Source organism: Chlorocebus sabaeus, chromosome 12 (genome assembly GCF_047675955.1).
Source record: "Chlorocebus sabaeus isolate Y175 chromosome 12, mChlSab1.0.hap1, whole genome shotgun sequence".
Classification (NCBI taxonomy): Eukaryota; Metazoa; Chordata; class Mammalia; order Primates; family Cercopithecidae; genus Chlorocebus; species Chlorocebus sabaeus.
The window spans coordinates 95,292,789-95,316,082 of NC_132915.1; the positions used below are offsets into that span (position 1 = coordinate 95,292,789).

Sequence of the window (23,294 nt, forward strand, 5' to 3'; positions counted from 1 at the left end):
CAGGCTCTTTTTTGGTTCCATATGAACTTTAAAGAAGTTTTTTCCAATTCTATGAAGAAAGTCACTGGTAGCTTAATGGGGATGGCATTGAATCTATAAATTACCTTGCACAGTGTGGCCATTTTCACTATATTGATTCTTCCTATCCATGAGCATGGAATGTATGGAATGTTCTCCCATTTGTTTCTGTCCTCTTTTATTTCATTGAGCAGTGGTTTGTAGTTCTCTTTGAAGAGGTCCTTCACATCCCTTGTAAGTTAGATTCCTAGATATTTTATTCTCTTTGAAGCAATTGTAAATGGGAGTTCACTTATGATTTGGTTCTCTGTTTGTCTGTCATTGGTGTATAAGAATGCTTGTGATTTTTGCAAATTGATTTTGTGCCCTGAGACTTTGTTGAAGTTGCTTATCAGCTTAAGGAGATTTTGGGCTGAGAGGATAAGGTTTTCTAAATATACAATCATGTCATCTGCAAACAGGGACAATTTGACTTCCTCTTTTCCTAATTGAATACCCTTTATTTCTTTCTCTTGCCTGGTTGCCCTGGCCAGAAGTTCTACACTGTGTTGAATAGGAGTGGTGAAAGAGGGCATCCCTGTCTTGTGCTAGCTTTCAAGGGGAATGCTTCCAGTTTTTGCCTATTCAATATGATATAGGCTGTGGGTTTGACATAAATAGCTCTTATTATTTTGAGATATGCTCCATCAATTCTGAATTTATTAAGTTTTTAGCATGAAGAGCTGTTGAATTTTGTCAAAGGCCTTTTCTGCATCTATTGAGATAATCATGTGGTTTTTGTCTTTGGTTCTGTTTATATGCTGGATTACGTTTATTGATTTGTGTATGTTGAACCAGTCTTGCATCCCAGGGATGAAGCCCACTCGATCATGGTGGATAAACTTTTTGAAGTGCTGTGGATTTGGTTTACCAGTATTTTATTGAGGATTTTTGCATGGATGTTCATCAGGGATATTGGTCTAAAATTCTTAAATTCTAAATTTTTTTTGTTGTGTCTCTGCCAGCCTTTGGTATCTGGATGGTGTTGGCCTTATAAAATGAGTTAGGGAGGATTCCCTCTTTTTCTATTGATTAGAATAGTTTCAGAAGGAATGGTACCAGCTCCTCCTTGTACCTCTGGTAGAATTCGGCTATGAATCTTTCTGGTCCTGGACTTTTCTGGTTGGTAGGCTATTAATTATTGCCTCAATTTCAGAGCCTGTTATTGGTCTATTCAGGGATTCAACTTCTTCCTGGTTTAGTCTTGGGAGAATGTATGTGTCCAGGAATTTATCCATTTACTCTAGGTTTTCTAGCTTATTTATGTAGAGGTGTTTTTAGTATTCTCTGATGGTACTTTGTATTTCTGTGGGGTCAGTGGTGATATCCCCTTTATCATTTTTTATTGCATCTATTTGATTCTTCTCTCTTTTCTTCTTTATTAGTCTTGCTAGCTGCCTATCAATTTTGTTAATCTTTTCAAACAATCAACTTCTGGATTCATCGACTTTTTGAAGGGTTTTTTGTGTCTCTGTCTCCTTCAGTTCTGCTCTGATCTTAGTTATTTCTTACCTTCTGCTAGCTTTTGAATGTGTTTTCTCTTGCTTCTCTAGTTCTTTTAGTTGTGATACTAGGATGTCAATTTTAGATCTTTCCTGCTTTCTCTTGTGAGAATTTAGTGCTATAAATTTCCCTCTACACACTGCTTTAAATGTGTCCAGAGATTCTGGTATGATGTATCTTTGTTCTCATTGGTTTCAAAGAACATCTTTATTTCTGCCTTCATTTCGTTATGTAACCAGTAGTCATTCAGGAGCAGGTTGTTTAGTTTCCATTTAGTCAAGCAGTTTTGATTGAGTTTCTTAAGCCTGAGTTCTGGTTTGATTGCACTGTGGTCTGAGAGACAGTTTGTTATAGTTTCTGTTCTTTTATATTTCCTGAGGAGTGCTTTACTTCCAACTATGTGGTCAATTTTGGAATAAGTGCGATATGGTGTTGAGAAGAATGTATATTCTGCTGGTTTGGGGTGGAGAGTTCTGTAGATGTCTATTAGGTCCGCTTGGTGCAGAGTTGGGTTCAATTCCTGTATATCCTTAACTTTCTGTCTCGTTGATCTGTCTAATGTTGATAGTGGGGTATTAAAGTCTCCCATTATCATTGTGTGGGAGTCTAAGTCTCTTTGTAAGTCTCTAAGGACTTGCTTTATGAATCTTGGTGCTCCTGAATTGGGTGTATATATATTTTGGATAGTTAGCTTTCTTGTTGAATTGATCGCTTTACGATTGTGTAATGGCCTTCTTTGTCTCTTTTGATCTTTCTTGGTTTAAACTCTGTTTTATCAGCGACTAGGATTGCAACCCCTGCCATTTTTTGTTTTCCATTTGCTTGGTAGATCTTCCTCCATCCCTTTATTTTGAGCCTATGTGTGTCTCTACACGTGAGATGGGTCTCCTGAATACAGCAAACTGGTGGGTCTTGTCACCACCAGGCCTGCCCTATAAGAGCTCCTGACTCTTTATCCAACTTGCCAGTCTGTGTCTTGTAATTGGAACATTTAGCCCATTTACATTTAGGTTAATATTGTTACATGTGAACTTGATCCTGTCATTATGATGTTGGCTGGTTATTTTGCTCATTAGTTGATGCAGTTTCTTCCTAGCATTGATGGTCTTTACATTTTGACATGTTTTTGCAGTGGCTGGTACCGGTTGTTCATTTCCATGTTTAGTGCTTCCTTCAGGAGCTCTTGTAGGACAGGCCTGGTGGTGACAAAATCTCTCAGCGCTTGCTTGTCTGTAAGGATTTTATTTCTCCCTCACTTATGAAACTTAATTTGGCTGGATATGAAATTCTGGGTTGAAAATTCTTTTCTTTAAGAATGTTGAATATTGCCCCACCCCTCCCTTCTGGCTTGTAGAGTTTCTGCCGAGAAATCCACTGTTAGTCTAATGGGCTTCCCTTTGTGGGTAACCCGACCTTTCTTTCTGGCTGCCCTTAACATTTTTTCCTTCATTTCAACTTTGGTGAATCTGACAATTATGTGTCTTGGAATTGCTCTTCTAGAGGAGTGTCTTTGTGGCGTTCTCTGTATTTCCTGAATTTGAATGTCAGCCTGCCTTGCTAGGTTGGGGGAGTTCTCCTGGATGATATCCTGCAGAATGTTTTCCAACTTGGTTCCATTCTCCCCCTCACTTTCAGGTTCACAAATCAGACGTAGATTTTGCCTTTTCCCATATTCCCATATTTCTTGGAGGCTTTGTTCATTTCTTTTTACTCTTTTTTCTCTAAACTTCTCTTCTCACTTCATTTTATTCATTTGATCTTCAATCACTGACGCCCTTTCTTCCAGTTGACCGAGTCGGTTACTGAAGCTTGCGCATTTGTCATGTAGTTCTTGTGTCTTGGTTTTCAGCTCTCTCAGGTCATTTAAGGACTTCTTTACATTGGTTATTCCAGTTAGCCATTCAGGAAATCTTTTTTCAAGGTTTTTAGCTTCTTTGCTATCGGTTCGAACTTCCTCCTTTAGCTCGGAGAAGTTTGATTGTCTGAAGCCTTCTTCTCTCAACTCGTCAAAGTCATTTTCTGTTCAGCTTTGTTCCATTGCTGGAGAGGAGCTGCATTCCTTTGGAGGGGGAGTGTTGCTCAGATTTTTAGAATTTTCAGTTTTTCTGCACTTCTTTTCCCCCATCTTTGTGGTTTTATCTACCTTTGGTCTTTGATGATGTTGATGTACAGATGGGGTTTTGGTGTGGATGTCCTTTCTGTTTGTTTGTTAGCTTTCTTTCTAATAGTCATGACCCTCAGCTACAGGTCTGTTGGAGTTTGCTCAAGGTCTACTCCAGACCCTGTTTGCCTAGGTGACAACAGTGGAGGCTGCAGAAGAGTGAATATTGCTGAACAGCAAATGTTTCTGCCTGATTATTCCTCTGGAAGCTTCGTCTCAGAGGGGTACCCGGTTGTGTGAGGTGTGAGGTGTCAATCTGACCCTAGTGGGGGTGTCTCCCAGTTAGGCTACTCCAGGGTCAGGGACCCACTTGAGCAGGCAGTCTGTCTGTTCTCAGATCTCAAACACCATGCTGGCAGAACCACTACTCTCTTCAAAGCTGTCAGACAGGGACATTTAAATCTGCAGAGGTTTCTGCTGCCTTTTGTTTGGCTATGCCCTCTCCCTAGAGGTGGAGTCTACAGAGACAGGCAGGCCTCTTTGAGCTGTGGTGGGCTCCACCCAGTTTGAGCTTCCCCACCACTTTGTTTACCTACTCAAGCCTCAGTAATGGCAAGCGCCCCTCCTCCAGCCTTGCAGCCTCCTTGCAGTTAGATCTTGGACTACTGTGCTAGCAATGAGGGAGGCTCTGTGGGCGTGGGACTCTCCAAGCCAGATGCAGGATATAATCTCCTGGTGTGACGTTTGCTGAGACCCTTGATAAAGGACAGTGTTAGGGTGGGAGTAACCCAATTTTCCAGGTGCTGTGTATCATGGTTTCCCTTGGCTAGGAAAGGGAATTCCCTTCCCCCTTGCACTTCCTGGGTGAGGTGATGCCTCGCCCTGCTTCGGTTGTTGCTCTATGTGCTGCATTCACTGTCCTGCCCCTACTGTCCAACAAGCCCCAGTGAGATGAACCTGGTACCTCAGTTGGAAATGCAGAAATCACCCGTCTCCTGTGTTGCTCACGCTGGGAGCTGGAGGGTGGATCTGTTCTTATTCGGCCATCTTGGAGCTGCCTCTCATCGCTCCTTTAATGAACAAAAGGTTTTAGCTTAGATATCTTCCTGTTTGTCAAGTTTTTCTGATTTTGACTTTTCAAAATATGCTGTCATATACAAGAAACCCTTGGATATAAAATTCCATGAATATTTCTCTTTTCTTGCACTCATCACTTCGGTGGATGTCATCAATTAATCTCTGGGTTATAGCATGTTTTCTTGAAAGTGTTCTGCAGTCTATTTTGGGCATTGAGAATTTCATCAAACTTAAGTGAATATTTCTACAAATTGAAGGCATAGTCCCTTTTGATGCTTCATTATTTGCATATATTGCCTCCACAAGACCATTTCATGCAAAGACTTGTCTTGTCCCCACAGCCAGATCATTGCAACATGATATAGAATCAATTGGTCAAAAATGGGAAGGTTATCTCTGGAATGTCTATTTGACTCCATTGATCTCTCCATTTTAATTAAGACACAATATGCTGTGTTAATTACATAACATCACTGCACATTCTCAAATCAGAAAGTGTAGTTCCAACTTCTTGTCGTTCAATCTCAGAAAGAATGATCTTCCAGATGCACATGCTTGGAAGTACTTCTCAACACACACACACACACTCACATCCAGACACAAAGATACAAATACACACACAGACACAAACTGTTTAATATGTACACAATTGTTAACTGGCATTGTTTTACATGAAATAAGGCAAATGTGTAGCCACTGTCCTAACTCAGTTCCACTCCTATCATATTTGCCCATAACACTGATTAGTAAATCTGATTCAACTGTTCTATAATCACAATTTAAGCTGTGTCCATTAAATTCCCTGAGGAATGCAAAAGGATACAACCTAAGACACAAAACTTAATTGACTGCTGACATTTCATTGGTAAATTGGGTAATTGATGGGTAAATGTAGTGGAACCGGTGGGTGGGCATTAGTTATATAAGGGATGAAGCAGCAAGATACTTCATTATTAAAAGGTGTTTGAAAGAAATTGAAACACAAGAGTGTGTATATTCAGCTGAAATAAAATTAGAAAACCCAGAAATCAATCTCACTTGGGGTGTAAAAAAATGGCATTAGGGGAGATTCTGGGTCAATCATCCAACTGTGGAAACTGGATCTTAGAAGCAGGATCCCTTTCCTGCAATGAGACTTGTTTATTGGTGGTGGTGTTTCAGTGGAAACGATTTTGGAGAATGGCCCCTTCCTTTTGTGTATCTGCTGATTAGATTTCATGGCTGATTAGATTTCATGGGAAATCTGGGGTTTTAAACTCTATTTAAATGTTAACATAATTCATTCAAATGACAAAAAATCAACAGGTTCTTTGATGTGGAATCATCACAGATCCCTTTCTTCTTAGGTACAGTTATTAAAGTTGACCTACCAGAGTGAAACAATTATGGAGAATGGCCCCTTCCTTTAGTGTATTTGCTGATTAGATTTAATGGTACATTTATCATTAGGTATAGTGATCAAAGTTGACCTACCCAAGAGTAGAGATGTCCAGGACAGAACTCAGGACTCTGTAGAATCACAGAATCTTGAGTGCAACACTGTTCAAGCACATAAATATGCTCATTCAGAGGGTTTCGGTGTGACGTGTGTGTGAATTGCAGTGTAATGAGCATGACACGCAGACAGGTTATCAAGTGGACTCACCTCAAATTCAGTTATGGGCATTACAGAACACTGATGCCAAGTTCCCGGATCCAGAGGAAAGAAACTCCAGCATCCTGTGTAAAGCCACGGCATCTGGATTTCTCATGCTTCTGGGGATCATGCTCCTGAAAATAGTGACTCCTTCCTCCTTGTGGAGCATCTTTCTCAGCAGCGCTCATTTCTTCTTCCAGGACTCTGTCCAACAGAAAGGGGAAGCCTTCTGATAGAGCACACCTGACCCATAAAAAGAAAAGGGAAAGAAAGGAGGCCAAAGGTCACACTCTCCTCATTCCACCATCCTCCCTAAAATCATCCTGATTTCATGGGCCCTGAGACCGGGGATGCTTCTGTACACCTCGAGGCCTTGGCGCCTGGCCTAAATTCTATTCTCTTTCTCATTATCTGAAAAATTTTAAGAAAATCCCTAGAGCCAGGATCTTTATTCCTAGTAAGCCAAAAGTCCCAAAGAAACACCCAAATTCTGTCCCTCTTAGTTTGGGAAACAAGTCTACCTTCATCAGCATGACATTTTCCACCAAATGTGGTAACTGCAAGTCCACCACACAATGCGTAACTGGAATTGGAAGCAACATCTCAGACGATGACAAATACATGCAACAATCCCTAAGACAAATGGTTTATTTTTCCCTTTCTTACTAAAACAACCACCAGTTTTAACAATGGTATCCAAATCTCTTTTAGACGCCCTGCTTTTAAATCTCTATGTTTCCTCCTGAGACAGGGACTCACTCCCATCACCCAGGCATTTACAGTGTTTAATTCTGGTTATATGCTATTCTCAAATTTACAACTATTTATTTCATCTCTCTCAAATGTTGATCCATTATCACATACGTATTAAAATATTATCTCCCATGCTGTGTGATATGTTGTTTTTATATTCATCCTTTCTTAAATGAACCAAAGGTTTTAGTTGGATTAAATTGTGATTAGTCAAGTTTTCTGATTTCATGATTTCTTAAATTGCGGTCATATGACCTCAATCACTGGAAATAGAATGTCATGAGTATTTCTCTTTACTTGCAATCATAAATACGGGGAATGTCATTAATTGGTATGTCGGTGATTGCATGATTTCCTGAAAGTCTTTCACAGTCTAATTTGGACACTGAGTATTTCGTCTAAGTTCAGTGCATGTTTCCAACACTTGATGCTTTATGATTTCGGTATATAGCTTCCACAAGAGCATTTCCTGCAAAGACATGTCTTGGTCCCCACTGGTAAGTCATTTCACTCGAACACAGAATCAATAGGCTGAACATGGAAAGGTTATCGCTAGAATACTTATTAGACTGTACGGATTTCTTCTTTGATATTAAGGAAACAAATACGCTGTGTTATTAACTGTACTTCATTGATGATTCTCAAGTCAGAAAGTACAGGTCTGACTTCCTGTCCTTCAATGCCTGAAAGGATGATCGTATCTGCCAAAAGCACATAGTTAGAAGCACATCGCAGCTCAAACACACACACACCCAGACATATAAACAAAAACAAAGAAACACTCACATGGGCATGATTCCGCATGCCCACAAGTTCACGCAAGCAAACACATACACACAAACACACACATTGTTTTGTAAGGACAGAATTATTCCCTACCACTGTTTTAAGTAAACTAACGCATTCCCCAGGAGTTTTAAGTGAACTCCCTGGGGAATACAAGGGGACACACCCTATGACTCATTCTTTAACTGAGTGCTGATATTGGATTGGTGGACCGCGTACCTGATGGGTGGGTGGGGTGTTCGCGGTAGGCGGGGGTGAGTTATATAAGGGCTGATGCAGCCAGATGGCGCGTCATTTGAAGACTCTCTCGGAAGAGATAGCGTCTTTCTGCAACGTGTGGTCCCAGCAGAAAAAGCTTGTGATCCTTGCTCCTGGCGACATGGAGGCCGATTCACTCCACTTGGGAGGTGAGTGGCAGTTCAACCACTTTTCAAAACTCATATCTTCTCGGCCAGATGCAGCTTTTGCTGAAATTCAGCGGACTTCTCTACCTGAGAAGTCACCACTGTCATCTGAGACCCAAGTCAACCTCTGTGATGACTTGGCTCCTGTGACAAGACAGCCTGCCCCCAGAAAGAAGCTTCCTCGCAGTAACAGGAGACCTGCTGCGGTGGGGGCTGGGCTCCAGAATATGGGAAATACTTGCTACTTGAATGCTTCCCTGCAGTGCCTGACATACACACCACCCCTTGCCAACTACATGCTGTCCCAGGAGCACTCTCAACTTTGTCAGCGTCACAAGTGCTGCATGCTGTGTACGATGGAAGCTCACATTACACGGGCCCTCCACTGTCCTGGCCACGTCATCCAGCCCTCACAGGCATTGGCTGCTGGCTTCCATCGAGGCAAGCAGGAAGATGCCCATGAGTTTCTGATGTTTATTGTGGATGCCATGAAAAAGGCATGTCTTCCCGGGCACAAGCAGGTAGATCATGACTCTGAGGACACCACCCTCATCCACCAGATATTTGGAGGCCGCTGGAGATCTCAAATCAAGTGTCTCCACTGCCAGGGCGTTTCGGACACCTTTGACCCTTACCTGGACATCGCCCTGGATATCCAGGCAGCTCAGAGTGTGAAGCAAGCTTTGGAACAGGTGGTGAAGCCTGAAGAACTCAATGGAGAGAATGCCTATCATTGTGGTCTTTGTCTCCAGAAGGCGCCTGCCTCCAAGACGTTCACTCTACACACTTCTGCCAAGGTCCTCATCCTTGTATTGAAGAGATTCTCTGATGTCACAGGCAACAAACTTGCCAAGAATGTGCAATACCCTGAGTGCCTTGACATGCAGCCATACATGTCTCAGCAGAACACAGGACCTCTAGTCTATGTCCTCTATGCTGTGCTGGTCCACGCTGGGTGGAGTTGTCACAACGGACATTACCTCTCTTATGTCAAAGCTCCAGGAGGCCAGTGGTATAAAATGGATGACGCCGAGGTCACTGCCTGTAGCATCGCTTCTGTCCTGAGTCAACAGGCCTATGTCCTCTTTTACATCCAGAAGAGTGAACTGGAAAGATGCAGTGAGAGTGTGTCAATAGGCAGGGAACCAGGAGCCCTTGGCGCTGAACACAAAGACAGGCGAGCAACGCAAGGAGAGCTCCAGAGAGAACCCTGCCTCCAGGTACCCGACTTGGAGGAGCACTTGGTGGAAAGAGCCACTCAGGAAGGCACCTTAGACCACTGGAAGTTCCTGCAAGAGCAAAACAAAACCAAGCCTGACTTCAACGTCAGAAAAGTCAAATGTACCCTGCCTCCCAACGTGCTTGTGATTCATCCATCAAAATACAAGAGTGGGATGAACAACCATCATCCTGAACAGCAAAGCTCCCTGCTGAACCTCTCTTCAAGGAACCTGACACCTCAGGAGTCCATGAACACTGACACACTCACTTCTTTGCAAGGGAGGACCAGGAGATCCAAAGGGAGGAACAAACACAGCAAGAGGGCTCTGTTTGTGTGCCAGTGATCTCAGGAAAAGTCTCCACCCAAACGCAGGAGTGCATGTGCACACAAACTGACACACACACACATACACGTACACACACACACCCACGAGGGGGTTCACGCACGCACACACACACACCATCACATACGCAGTCAATCCGACATAAAGTAATGAGGAGCCCAGGTTTCTGTCTACACAAGAGGGACAACTGGATAGTGACGGCTGCGTTTCAGGATGAGCCCAGACATGGGAAACATCGAGTTTTGCCGTCGTGAGTCTTCTGAACCTGTGGGGGGATTGTCTGTGTGTTTGTGTTCACGGTAGATGACATTCAGTGTGAACTTCTGAATAGGACATATTGTGGTGTAGGGTTTCACGTGAAGTTATTGCAGGGGACGGGGTTGACTATTTTCTCTTGGGGTGTGTTTCATTTGTCAGTTGTTGGTGAGCACCAGAAGTTGAAATTTTGCGAACGTGGGACTTCTGTGGATCCTTCTCGCTACCTTGAGTAGTGGAAACTGGGACGCATTTGAAGAGAGGAAGGGTGTTTTTCTTTTGAACCTGCCTCGCCGTTTTCACATTGCTTGCTGAATGGACCTCAGGCGCCCTAGGACTTGTGCCCTTGGTGGAACCCACAGAATGCTGGAAACAGACAGACAGACACACTTGCCTATTGAATGCTGTCCATTTCCAATGAATTGAAGCAGAAAATCATCCCACTGGTATGTGAGTCATTTGGAAGTAAGTCGTATTGATAATCAAGGAAATCAAACACAGGAGCGTGTGTGTATTCAACTAAAATAAAATCAGCAAGCACTGAAATAAATCTCATTTGGTGTGTATCAAAATGGCATTTGGGAGATTCCGGGTCAATCGTCCAGCTGCGAAAGGTGCATCTCTAAAGCACAGTCCCTGACCTGCAATGAGACTTGTTCATCCGAGGTGGTGTTGCAGTGGAAATGATTGTGGGAAATGGCCCCTTCCTTTTCAGTATTCGCTGATTGGATTTCAGGCCCCGTTTCTCGTTCGGTACAGTGATCCAAGTTGACCAACCCGAGAGTAAAGATGTCCAGGGCATAACTCGGGGCTCCGTACAACCACAGGATCCTGGGTGCAACCCCGCTCAAGCACACAAATGTGCGTATTAACAGTGTCTCTGTGTGACGTGTGTGCAAAGTACAGTGTGATGAGCATGACTGGCAGACAGTATGTTGCCATCGTATGTCCCCAACCACCGGAAATAGAATGTCATGAGTATTTGTCTCTTCTTGCAATCACAAATTCGGGGAATGTCATCAATCAGCCGGTCGGTGATTGCATGATTACCTGAAAGTCTTTCACCGTCTAAACTGTGCATTGAGTATTTCGTCTAACTTCAGTGCATGTTTCCAACACTCGATGCTTTATGATTTGAGTATCTAGCTCCCACCAGAGCGTTTCCTGCAAAGACTTATCTTGTTCCCCACTGGCAAGTCATTTCACTCGGATATAGAATCAAGAGCCTGAACATGGAAACAATCAAGAGGCTGGAATGTCTATTGGATTCCCCGGATCCCAACACACACAGGTGTACAGTCATTTCTACATAACATAATGTGGTCCTCAGGTTTTTGTCTATGTAAAAGGGACAACTGGTTAGTGATGGCTGCATTTCAAGATGATCCCATATCTAATATGTCGTTGTGGAGTTGTGAGTATTCTGATCATGTGAAGGGACTGTCTCTGTGCAAGTGTTTTCACAGTAGATGACATCCTTTGTGAATATCTGTAGACTACATTTTGAGGTGTAGGTTTTCCCCTCAGTGTACTGGATGAATTTGAATTTATTAGTCTGTCTTGGTTTGTTTTGATTAGTCAATTGGTAGGCGAGAGTAGGTGAAATTTTGCTAAAGTGGGATATAGGTGAATCATTCTCGTGAATGTGAATAATTGAGACTGGGATGCATTTGTAACATTGGAAGGGTGTTCTTACTTTTTATTCCAACATTTTTTGCATTTGTTTTCAACTGATCTCAGGTGCCCTGGGTAGAACCTAGGTAATTCTTGGAACAGACAAACAGATGCTGCTAATTTTATGGTGTGAGTTTAAGTTTAATTTAAAGGGAAAATTTTCTCACCAGTATGTAATTCATTTTCAAATAAGTTATACTTATCATCAATGGAATAATACACAACACACTGAAGTGTGTGAGTATGAAACTACAGTCAAATTAGAAAGTTCTTAAATAAACTGCATTTCATGAGTAAAGGATGGAATTTTCGGAAATTCGAGATCAACCATCCAGCTGTGAAATCTGTGTCTTTGAAGCAGTATCCCTGTCCTGAGAGTTGTTTTTCTCTGGTGGTATTTCAGTAGAAACTACTTTGGGGAATAGCCCCTTCACTTTTTATATTTGCTTCTTACTTTTCATTGTAAATCTGTGTTTTTAAACTGTATTTACATGTTCATAGAATCCATCCCAATAAAACATAACCAACACATCTTCTCATTTCTAATCATCACAGATCAATCTCTTGTTAGTTATGGTGATCAGTTTACTTACCTGAGAGTAAGTGACACCTGGGCAGAACACAGGGCTCCACAGAAGTACAGAATCTTGGGTCCAACCCTGTCCAAGCATCAAAATGTGTGTATTAACAATGTGTCTGTGTGAATTGTGTGTCAAGTAAACTGAGTTTAGTAAAACTTGCAGTAGATTATTAATTTGGCTCACTTTGTAATCAGCGAATGAGCTTTAAAGAGTATCAATGACCGGTGCCTACCCCCTAGAGATAAGAACTTCCAATGTCTTGTGTGAAACCATGGCAACTGGATTGCTCATGATTCTGAAGATAATTCTGTCTCCCATGGTTTCAGAATCACTGCAGGAGGTGGAAACAGATAACACATCAGTCCCTTGCTCTCTCTGCTCTCTTCACTCAGGAAAAGTCTCACTGGGACCAAGGAAAATCCTATGGTTTCCTAGGGAGAAGGATTTTTCTCAGGAGAGAAAATGGTGGCTCCTTCCTCCCTGTTGAGCCTCTTCCTCAGGATTGCCCCTTTGTCTCTCCAGGACTCTGTTCATCAGACCTGAGATGCCCCCTGGTTGAGCACATCTGGCCTATGAACAAATAAGGGGAAGGAATGGTTCCAAAGACTGTACTATGCTCACTCCACCATCCCCTCTGAAACTATCCTGACTTCACGAGCCCTGGGTCAGAAGCTGTTTCTTTATATCTCTAGGCTTTGCCTCACAGCCTAAATCCTGCCCCATTTCCTACATCTTGTAAATTTTGACAAAACCTGTAGAGTCTAGATCTTTATTCCTGACTGGGCAAAGGGAGACACACCAGAATTCTGTCCCTCTGAGACTGCAGGACATCTCAGCTTCCATCAACATGAAATTTTGAATCAAATATAGTTACTGCAGGTCCACCTCACAATGAGTAATGGAAGTTGAGACAACATCTCAGACTCTGTACAGTTTTTGACCAAGCTCATTTAGTTTGGCAATGCTTTTACTCTAGAAATCAGTTGTGAAAACACTTAGGATTCATGTTATTTAGTCTTTTAATCAGTCTGTTATTATTTTCAAAGTATTTACTACACTTTAGCTTAATATTTCTGATAAACTTTGTTGCAAAATTCTCAATATAATAGTGGCAAACCAAATCCAGCAATACATCAAAAAGCTTATCCACCAAGATCAAATCGGCCTCATCCCTTGGGTGCAAGGCTGGTTCAACATATGCAAATCAATAAATGTAATTCACCACATAAACAGAACTAAAGACAAAAACCCCATGATTATTTCAGTTGACTCAGAAAAGGTCTTTGATAAAATTCAACTATCCTTTATGCTAAAAACTCTCATGAAACTAGGTATTGATGGAGCATGCCGCAAAATAATAAGTGCCATTTATGACAAACCCACAGTCATTATCATATTGAACAGGCAAAAGCTGGAAGTCTTCCATTTGAAATTTGGCACAAGGCAAGGATGCCCTCTCACCACTCCTATTCAATATAGTGTTGGAAGTTCTGGCCAAGGCAATCAGGCAAGAGAAAGAATAAAGCATATTCAAACAGGAAAAGAGGAAGTTGGACTTTCTTTTCTTGCAGATGACATGATCCTATATCTATAAAATCTCATCACCTCAGCCCAAAAGATTCTTAAGCTACAAGCAACTTCAGCAAAGTCTCAAGATACAAAATCAGTATGCAAAAATCTCAAGCATTCTTATACACCAACAATAGACAAGAAGAGAGCCAAATCACAAATGAATTCACATTTACAATCGCTACAAAGAGTATAAAATACCTTCCTAGGAATACAGCAAACAAGGCAAGTGAAGGACCTCTTCAAGGATAACTACAAACCACTACTCAAGGAAATAAGAGAGGACACAAACAGATGGAAAAACAATCCATGCTCATGGGTAAGAAGAATCAATATCATGAAAATGGTCATACTTCCCAAAGTAATTCATAGATTCAGTGCTATTCCCATAAACTACCATGGACATTCTTTACAAAATTAGAAAAAACTACTTCAGAATTCATATGAAATGAAAAAAGAGCCCATATACCCAGGACAATCCTAAGTAAAAATAACAAAGCTGGAGGCATCCTGCTACCTGACTTCAAACATATTACAAGGCTACAGTAACCCAAACAGCATGGTAGTGGTACAAAACAGACACATAGACCAATGGAATGGAATAGAGATATCAGAAATAAGATTGCACATCTACAACCATTTTATTTTGGATGAAAACAAACAATGGGCAAAGGATTACCTACTTAATAATAAATGGTGCTGGAAAAACTATCTAGACATATGCAGAAAACTAAAACTGGACCCTTCCTTATACCTTATACAAAAATGAACTGAAAATGGATTAAAGATTTAAATGTAAAACCCAAAACTATAAAAATCCAACCCCATATAAAAGTGGGCAAAAACTGGGTGCAGTAGCTCATGCCTGTAATCCCAGAAGTTTGGGAAGGTGAGGTGGGCAGATAACTTGAGGCCAGGAGTTCAAGATCAGCCTGGCCAACCTGGTGAAACTCAGTCTCTACTCAAAATACAATAAATTAGCCAGATGTGGTGGCAGGTGCCTGTAATCCCAACTACTCAGGAGGCTGAGACAGAAGAACCACCTGAATCTGGGGGGTAGAGGCTGCAGTGACCCGAGATTGTGCCACTGAACTCCACCCTGGGTGACACAGCAAGACTCTGTCTTAAAAAGCGAAAATAAAAATATTTTTAAAAGTGGGCAAAGGATATGAACAGACACTTATGCAGCCAACAAACATATGAAAAAAAAGCCCAAAGTTACTGATCATTAGCGAAATACAAATCAAAACCACAGTGAGATGCCATCTCATGCCAGTCAGAATGGCGATTAGTAAAATGTCAAGAAACAACAGATGCTGGTGAGACTGTGGGGAAACAGGAACACTTTTACACTGTTGGAGCGAATGTAAATTCAAACGCTGTGGAAGACAGTGTGGTGATTTTTCAAAGACCTAGAATCAGAAATACCATTTGACCCAGCAATGCCATTACTGGATATATACCCAAAGGAATACAAATTCTTGTATTATAAAGATACTTGCATGCATATGTTCATTGCCACACTATTCACAATAGCAAAGACATGGAATCAACCCAAATGCCCATCAGTGACAGACTGGATACAGAAAATGTGATACATATACACCATGGAATACTATGCAGCCATAAAAAGGAATGAGATCATGTCCTTTGCAAGGACATGGATGAAGCTGGAAGCTATTATTCTCAGTAAACTAATGCAGAAACAGAAAACCAAATACACATGTTCTCACTTACAAGTGGCAGATGAACAATGAGAAAACATAGACACAGGGAGGGGAACAACATACACTGGAGCCTGTCTGGGGGTGAGTGAGGAGGGAGTGCGTCAGAATAAATAGCTAATCCATGTGGGGCTGAATACCTAGGTTACGGGTTGTAGGTACAGCAAACCACCATGGCACACACTTACCTATGTAACAAACCTGCACGTCCTGCACATGTATCCTGGAACTTAAAATGAAATAAAATAAAAATTTTTAAAAACTTTATTTTTTCTAAGTCGTGTTTGCAATTTTCAACGTGAACTTTCTAGTAGACATTTATCATATATAGAATTATATAGTTGATTTTTGAACAACTATGAGTCTGCCATTCTTTAAAATGCAAATTCTTTATGAGTGTCTGTATATGTAAACATATGTGTGTATATATATTTGTGTGTGTATATATATGTGTACGTGTGTGTGTGTGTAGATAGATAGATAGATAGATAGATAATGCTCCTGGTCTTCTGTTTGAGTAGGCTGAGAAGGAGGAGGGGGAGGAGTGATTGTTCTTGCAGTCTCAGAGGTAGCTAGGTGGAAGAGAATCTGTACAAATGAACACATGAAGTTCTCATTTGTAAGTGTGATTTAAATAATTGTACACCTGGACATAGAAGTGGAATGATAGACACTAGAGATCTGGAAGGGTGAGAGGGTGGGAGGGGCAAATAATAAACAATGGTTCAGATATCTGGATTCCTTGATCCCAAATGGTGTACAATTATTTCTCTTTAATTTGTGTCCATTTACCAGCAAGTTTGAGAGGAGTGAGCCAAGCTCAGAAAGGCATTCAGCTCTAAAATCAGATGTGCATGGCAATGGGCAGAAGTACCCTCTCCCTTTCTCAGAACAAATCCAAGCTTCCTTTATACCCCTTACCTACAGGAAACTTATGTTCCAAAATGTATTTCTGCTGGAGGCAAAACATTTTATATTTTATGAAAAAAAAAAACTTGTAACTTGGTAAAACTTAGAAATTAATATTGGAAAAACAGTAAGGCACTCTCTTTGGGACTTAATCTTTGAGACACTTCAGTAGCATATACAGCTTGTAATTCGTCCTGAGAAAATCCAGATAGTATAAACTTGAGAATGTTCATGAGAAACGGAAAAGTACACATTTACTCACATATTTTACATTAAAGTTTATCAAGGGTAGAAATTCAAAAATCTGTTTTACTATGAATGTTCATATGAAAGTACAGACATTCACCTAAATTTTCCTGAAATTATTTAAAAATTAATTTGTCATTGGTAACAGAAACTTCCAAACATCTCCATTTTACAAGTTTCATTATCCATATTTTCTCTAAAATATTCAGAAGTAGAAAAAAATATATAGATTAAAATAGCTCATGTTTTTCAAATTTAAAATAATTGTTCAGTAACTGGGAAGAAAGGTTTACACAAATTGGAAATTCTGTATGTATATAGAAATTAATAAGATGAGAAAATTATGGCAAATAATAGGGGACTTCAATAAGTTCATGCAAAATAACAATTATGAAAAAACTATGCATGAACTTTTAGCTTTTGCATCAAAACACACATATGCTAGTTTATTTTAACTTTTTTTTATTTTTGAGACAGGGTTTCACTCCTCTCACCGAGGTTGCAGTGCAGTGGAGCAATCTTGGCTCAAAGTAACCTCTGCTTCCCAGGCTGAAGCGATTCTCCTGCCTCAGCCTTCCAAGTAGGTGGGACCTTGTCTGGTTAATTTTTGTATTTTTTGTAGAGGCTAATTTTTGTATTTTCTGTCGAGGCAGGGTTTTGCCATGTTGCCCAACCTCCCAAAGTGCAGGGATTACAGGCGTGAGCCACCATGCCCGGACCTGTTTTAACATATGTGAACAGGATTTTCAACATCAGTCTGAAAAGAGCCACATGAATTCTGCCGAACTTGAATTCTGCCAAACCTGAAATAAGAACAAACATCAAATTTATGGTGAAGCTGGGGTACAAAAAACGGTGAAATAAATTATTCTTTATGAAAAATCTATGGGAAAAATGACCTGAAGGATCAGTCGTTTACAAACGGATACCTGATTCTAAGAAGAGATAAGACAATGTTGAAGATGAAGCCCACAGAGGAGGGGCATCCATTCCAATTTTTGAGAGGAAAAAAAATTGTTTCTATGCCCTAATTGAGGAGAACTGACAATTAACGAGAGATATTATAGCCAACACCACAGACATCTCAATTGGTTCAGCTTACACAATACTGACTATAACGTGAAAGTTGAGAAACTTTACATTTGATGAGTCCCGAATACCCTTGTGCCTAGATCAGTTATGGACAAAAGCAGAGCTATTAGTGACTATTTTGAACAAGCAGAATCAAGATCCTGAAGCATTATTTTGAAGAATTATAACAGGGAGTGAAATTGACTTTATCAATAGGATCCTGAAGGCAAAGCACAATTAAAACAATGGCTACCAAGAGGTAGAAGTGCTCCAGTCAAAGCAAAAGCAAACTTCTCAAAAGCAAAACCATAGAGGTTTTGGGGATGCTCAAGGCATTTTGCTTGTTGACGTTCTGTAGGATCAAAACACCATAATATTTGCTTAGTAGGAGAGTTCTTAGAGAAAATTAGCAAATACTTTTGCAGAAAAGTGCCCTGTAAAGATTCACTAGAGAGTCCCTCTGCACCACAACAACATTTCCTTTCCTTCCTCTCGTCAAACACCGGTAATTTTGAAAGAGTTTTCATGGGAAATTATTAGGCATCAACATTACAGTCCTGATTTGGTTTCTTCTGACCTTATTTTTCCTAATCTTAAAATAACTGTAAAGGGCACCCATTTTTCTTCAGTTAATAGTAGAAGATTGCATTGACATGGTTAAATTCCCATGACCCTCAGTTCTTTAGCAATGGACTGAATGGTTGGGATCATCCCTTAATGCAGTGTCTTGATCTCAGTAGAGATTATATTGAGAAATAAAGTTGATATTTATATTTCTATTTTTAATTCCATTTTTCACTGACATTTTTAAATCCCTTCACAATTCGCATTTGTCTCAAAGGTATTTAAATTTAGAAATCATATCAAGTGAGGTTGGTGCTACAATGGCTGAATAGGAACAGCTCCAGCCACCAGCTGCCAGCGTGAGCAACACAGAAGATGGGTGATTTCTGCATTTCCAATTGAGGTACTGGTCTCCTCTCACTGGGGCATGTTGGACAGTTGGTGCAGGACAGTGGGCGCAGCCGAACGAGTGAGAGCCGAAGCAGGGCAAGGCATCGCCTCACCTAAGAAGTGCAAGGGGGAAGGGAATTCCTTTTCCTAGCGAAGGGAAACTGTGACACAGAACACTGGAAAATTGGGTCACTCCCACCCAATACCGTGTTATACCAAGGGTCTTAGCAAACAACACACCAGGAGATTATATCCCATGCCTGGCTCGGAGGGTCCCAAGCCCACAAAGCCTCTGTCATTGCTAGCACAGCAGTCTGATATCTAACTGCAAGGCGGCAGTGAGGCTGGGGGAGGGGTGCCCACCATTGCTGAGGTTTAAGTAGGTAAACAAAGCAGCCAGGAAGCTCGAACTGGGTGGAGCCCACTGCAGCTCAAGGAGGCCTGACTGCCTCTGTAGACTCCACCTCTGGGGACAGGGCATAGCTAAACAAAAAACAGCAGAAACCTCTGCAGATGTAAATGTCCCTGTCTGACAGCTTCGAAGAGAGTAGTGATTCTCCCAGCATGGAGGTTGGGATCTGAGAACTGACAGACTACCTGCTCAAGTGGGTCCCTGACCCCCGAGTAGCCTAACTGGAGAGCCTAACTGGGAGTAGCCTACCTGGAGTGGACCTCAAGCAAACTCCAACTGACCTGAAGCTGAGGGTCCTGACTGTTAGAAGGAAAACTAACAAACAGAAAGGACATCCACACCAAAACCTCATCCATACATCAACATCATCAAAGACCAAAGGTAGATAAAACCACAAAGAGGGGGAAAAAGCAGTGCAGAAAAGCTCAAAATTCAAAAAATCAGAGCACCTCTCCCCCTCCAAAGGAACGCAGCTCCTCACCAGCAACAGAACAAATCTGGATGGAGAATGACTTTGACAAGTTGAGAGAGGAAGGCTTAGGTTGATCAAACTTCTCAGAGCTAAAGGAGGAACTACGAACCCAGCACAAAGAAACTAAAAACCTTGAAAAAAGATTTGACGAATGGGTAACTAGAATAACCAATGCAGAGAAGTCCATAAACGACCTGATAGAGATGAAAACCATGACACAAGAACTACATGACAAATGCACAAGCTTCAGCAACCGACTTGATCAACTGGAAGAAAGAGTATCAGAGATTGAAGATCAAATGAATCAAATGAAGCAAGAAGAGAAATTTAGAGAAGAAAGAGTAAAAAGAAATAAACAAAGCCTCCAAGAAATATGGGATTATGTGAAAAGACCAAATCTACATCTGATTGGTGTACCTGAAAGTGATGGGGAGAATGGAACCAAGTTGGAAAATACTCTGCAGCATATCATCCAGGAGAACTTCCCTAACCTAGCAAGGCAGGCCAACATTCAAATTCGGGAAATACAGAGGATGCCACAAAGATACTCCTCAAGAAGAGCAACTCCAAAACACATAATTGTCAGATTCACCAAAGTTGAAAAGAAGGAAAAAATGTTAAGGGCAGCCAGAGAGAAAGGTTACATTACCCAGAAAGGGAAGCCCATCAGACTAACAGCAGATATCTTGGCAGAAACTCTACAAGCTAGAAGAGAGTGGGGGCTAATTGTCAACATTCTTAAAGAATTTTCAAACCAGAATTTCATATCCAGTCAACTAAGTTTCATAAGTGAAGGAGAAATAAAATCCTTTACAGACAAGCAAATGCTGAGAGATTCTGTCACCACCAGGCCTGCCCTACAAGGGTTCCTGAAGGAAGTACTAAACATGGAAAGGAACAAACAGTACTAGCCATTGCAAAAACATGCCAACATGTAAAGACCATCAATGCTAGGAAGAAACTGCATCAACTAACGAGCAAAATAACCAACTAACATCATAATGACAGGATCAAGTTCACACATAACAATATTAACTTTAAATGTAAATGGGTTAAATGCTCCAATTAAAAGACACAGGCTGGCAAATTGGATAAAGAGTCAAGACCCATCAGTTTGCTGTATTCAGGAGACCCATCTCACGTGCAGAGACACACATAGGCTCAAAATAAAGGGATGGAAGAAGATCTACCAAGCAAATGGAAAACAAAAAAATGGCAGGTGTTACAATCCTAGTCTCTGATAATACAGACATTAAACCACAAAGATCAAAAGAGACAAAGAAGGTCATTACATAATGATAAAAGGATCAATTCAACAAGAAGAGCTAACTATCCTAAATATATATGCACCCAATACATGAGCATCCAGATTCATAAAACAAGGCCTTAGAGACTTACAAAGAGAGTTAGACTCCCACACAATAATAGTGGGAGAATTTAACACCCCACTGTCAACATTGGACAGATCAACGAGACAGAAAGTAAATAAGGATATCCAGGAATTGAACTCATCTCTACACCAAGCGGACCTAATAGACTTCTACAGAGCTCTCCACCCCAAATCAACAGAATACACATTCTTCTCAGCACCACATTGTACTTATTCCAAAATTGACCACATAGTTCGAAGTAAAGCACCCTTCAGCAAGTGTAAAAGACCAGAAATTATAACAAACTGTCTCTTAGACCACAGTGCAATCAAACAAGAATTCAGGATTAAGAAACTCAATCAAAACCACTCAACTACATGGAAACTGAACAACTTGCTCTTGAATGATTACTGGCTACAAAACGAAATGAAGGCAGAAATAAAGATGTTCTTTGAAACCAATGAGAACAAAGATACAACATACCAGAATCTCTGGGACACATTTAAAGCAGTGTGTAGAGGGAAATTTATAGCACTAAATTCTCACAAGAGAAAGCAGGAAAGATCTAAAATTGACACCCTAACATCACAATTGAAAGAACTAGAGAAGCAAGAGCAAACACATTCAAAAGCTAGCAGAAGGTAAGAAATAACTAAGATCAGAGCAGAACTGAAGGAGACAGAGACACAAAAAACCCTTCAAAAAATCAATGAATCCAGAAGCTAGTTTTTTGAAAAGATCAACAAAATTGATAGACTGCTAGCAAGACTAATAAAGAAGAAAAGAGAGAAGAATCAAATAGATGCAATAAAAAATGATAAAGGGGATATCACCACCGACCCCACAGAAATACAAACTACCATCAGAGAATACTATAAAAACCTGTACGCAAATAAACTAGAAAACTTAGAAGAAATGGATACATTCCTGGACACATACACTCTGCCAAGACTAAACCAGGAAGAAGTTGAATCCCTGAAGAGACCAATAGCAGGCTCTGAAATTGAGGTAATAATTAATAGCCTACTAACCAAAAAAAGTCCAGGACCAGAAAGATTCATAGCTGAATTCTACCAGAGGTACAAAAAGGAGCTGGTACCATTCCTTCTGAAACTATTCCGATCAATAGAAAAAGAGGGAATCCTCTCTAACTCATTTTATGAGGCCAGTATCATCCTGATACCAAAGCCTGGCAGAGACACACCAAAGAAAGAGAATTTTAGACCAATATTCCTGATGAACATTGACACAAAAATCCTCAATAAAATACTGGCTAACCGAATCCAGCAGCACATCAAAAAGCTTATCCACCATGATCAAGTGGGCTTCATCCCTGGGATGCAAGGCTGGTACAACATACTCGAATCAATAAACGTAATCCAACATATAAACAGAACCAAAGACAAAAACCACATGATTATCTCAATAGATGCAGAAAAGGCCTTTGACAAAATTCAACAACCCTTCATGCTAAAAACTCTCAATAAATTCAGTATTGATGGAACGTATCTCAAAATAATAAGAGCTATTCATGACAAACCCACAGCCAGTATCATACTGAATGGGCAAAAACTGGAAGCATTCCCCTTAAAAACTGGCACAAGACAGGGATGCCCTCTCTCACCACTCCTATTCAACATAGTGTTGGAAGTTGTGGCCATGGCAATCAGGCAAGAGAAAGAAATAAAGGGTATTTGATTAGGAAAAGAAGAAGTCAAATTGTCCCTGTTTGCAGATAACATGCTTGTCTGAACAGAGTCCTCAGAAATAATACCACACATCTACAGCCATCTGATCTTTGACAAACCTGAGAGAAACAAGAAATGGGGAAAGGATTCCCTATTTAATAAATGGTGCTGGGAAAACTGGCTAGCCATAAGTAGAAAGCTGAAACTGGATCCTTTCCTTACTCCTTATACGAAAATTAATTCAAGATGGATTAGAGACTTAAATGTTAGACCTAATACCATAAAAATCCTAGAGGAAAACCTAGGTAGTACCATTCAGGACATAGGCATGGGCAAAGACTTCATGTCTAAAACACCAAAAGCAACGGCAGCAAAAGCCAAAATTGACAAATGGGATCTCATCAAACTAAAGAGCTTCTGCACAGCAAAAGAAACTACCATCAGAGTGAGCAGGCAACCTACAGAATGGGAGAAAATTTTTGCAACC

At 40.8% G+C, this 23,294-nt stretch overlaps 1 protein-coding gene and 2 long non-coding RNA genes across 3 annotated transcripts in view; 2 read left to right on the forward strand and 1 right to left on the reverse strand.

The window, feature by feature from the left end:
• Positions 1-23,294, reverse strand: part of LOC140712985 (uncharacterized) — a 270,725-nt gene that overhangs the window by 132,091 nt on the left and 115,340 nt on the right. The window lies entirely within an intron of this gene.
• LOC140712986 (uncharacterized) overlaps positions 1-23,294 on the forward strand; it is a 269,029-nt gene that overhangs the window by 127,398 nt on the left and 118,337 nt on the right. The gene's annotated exons all lie outside the window — the stretch shown is intronic.
• LOC140713092 (ubiquitin carboxyl-terminal hydrolase 17-like protein 6) lies at positions 7,694-10,722 on the forward strand. The gene has a single exon (XM_073022209.1). It carries the CDS (start codon positions 8,197-8,199, stop codon positions 9,880-9,882), a length of 1,686 nt encoding a protein of 561 aa, XP_072878310.1. The 5' UTR covers positions 7,694-8,196; the 3' UTR covers positions 9,883-10,722.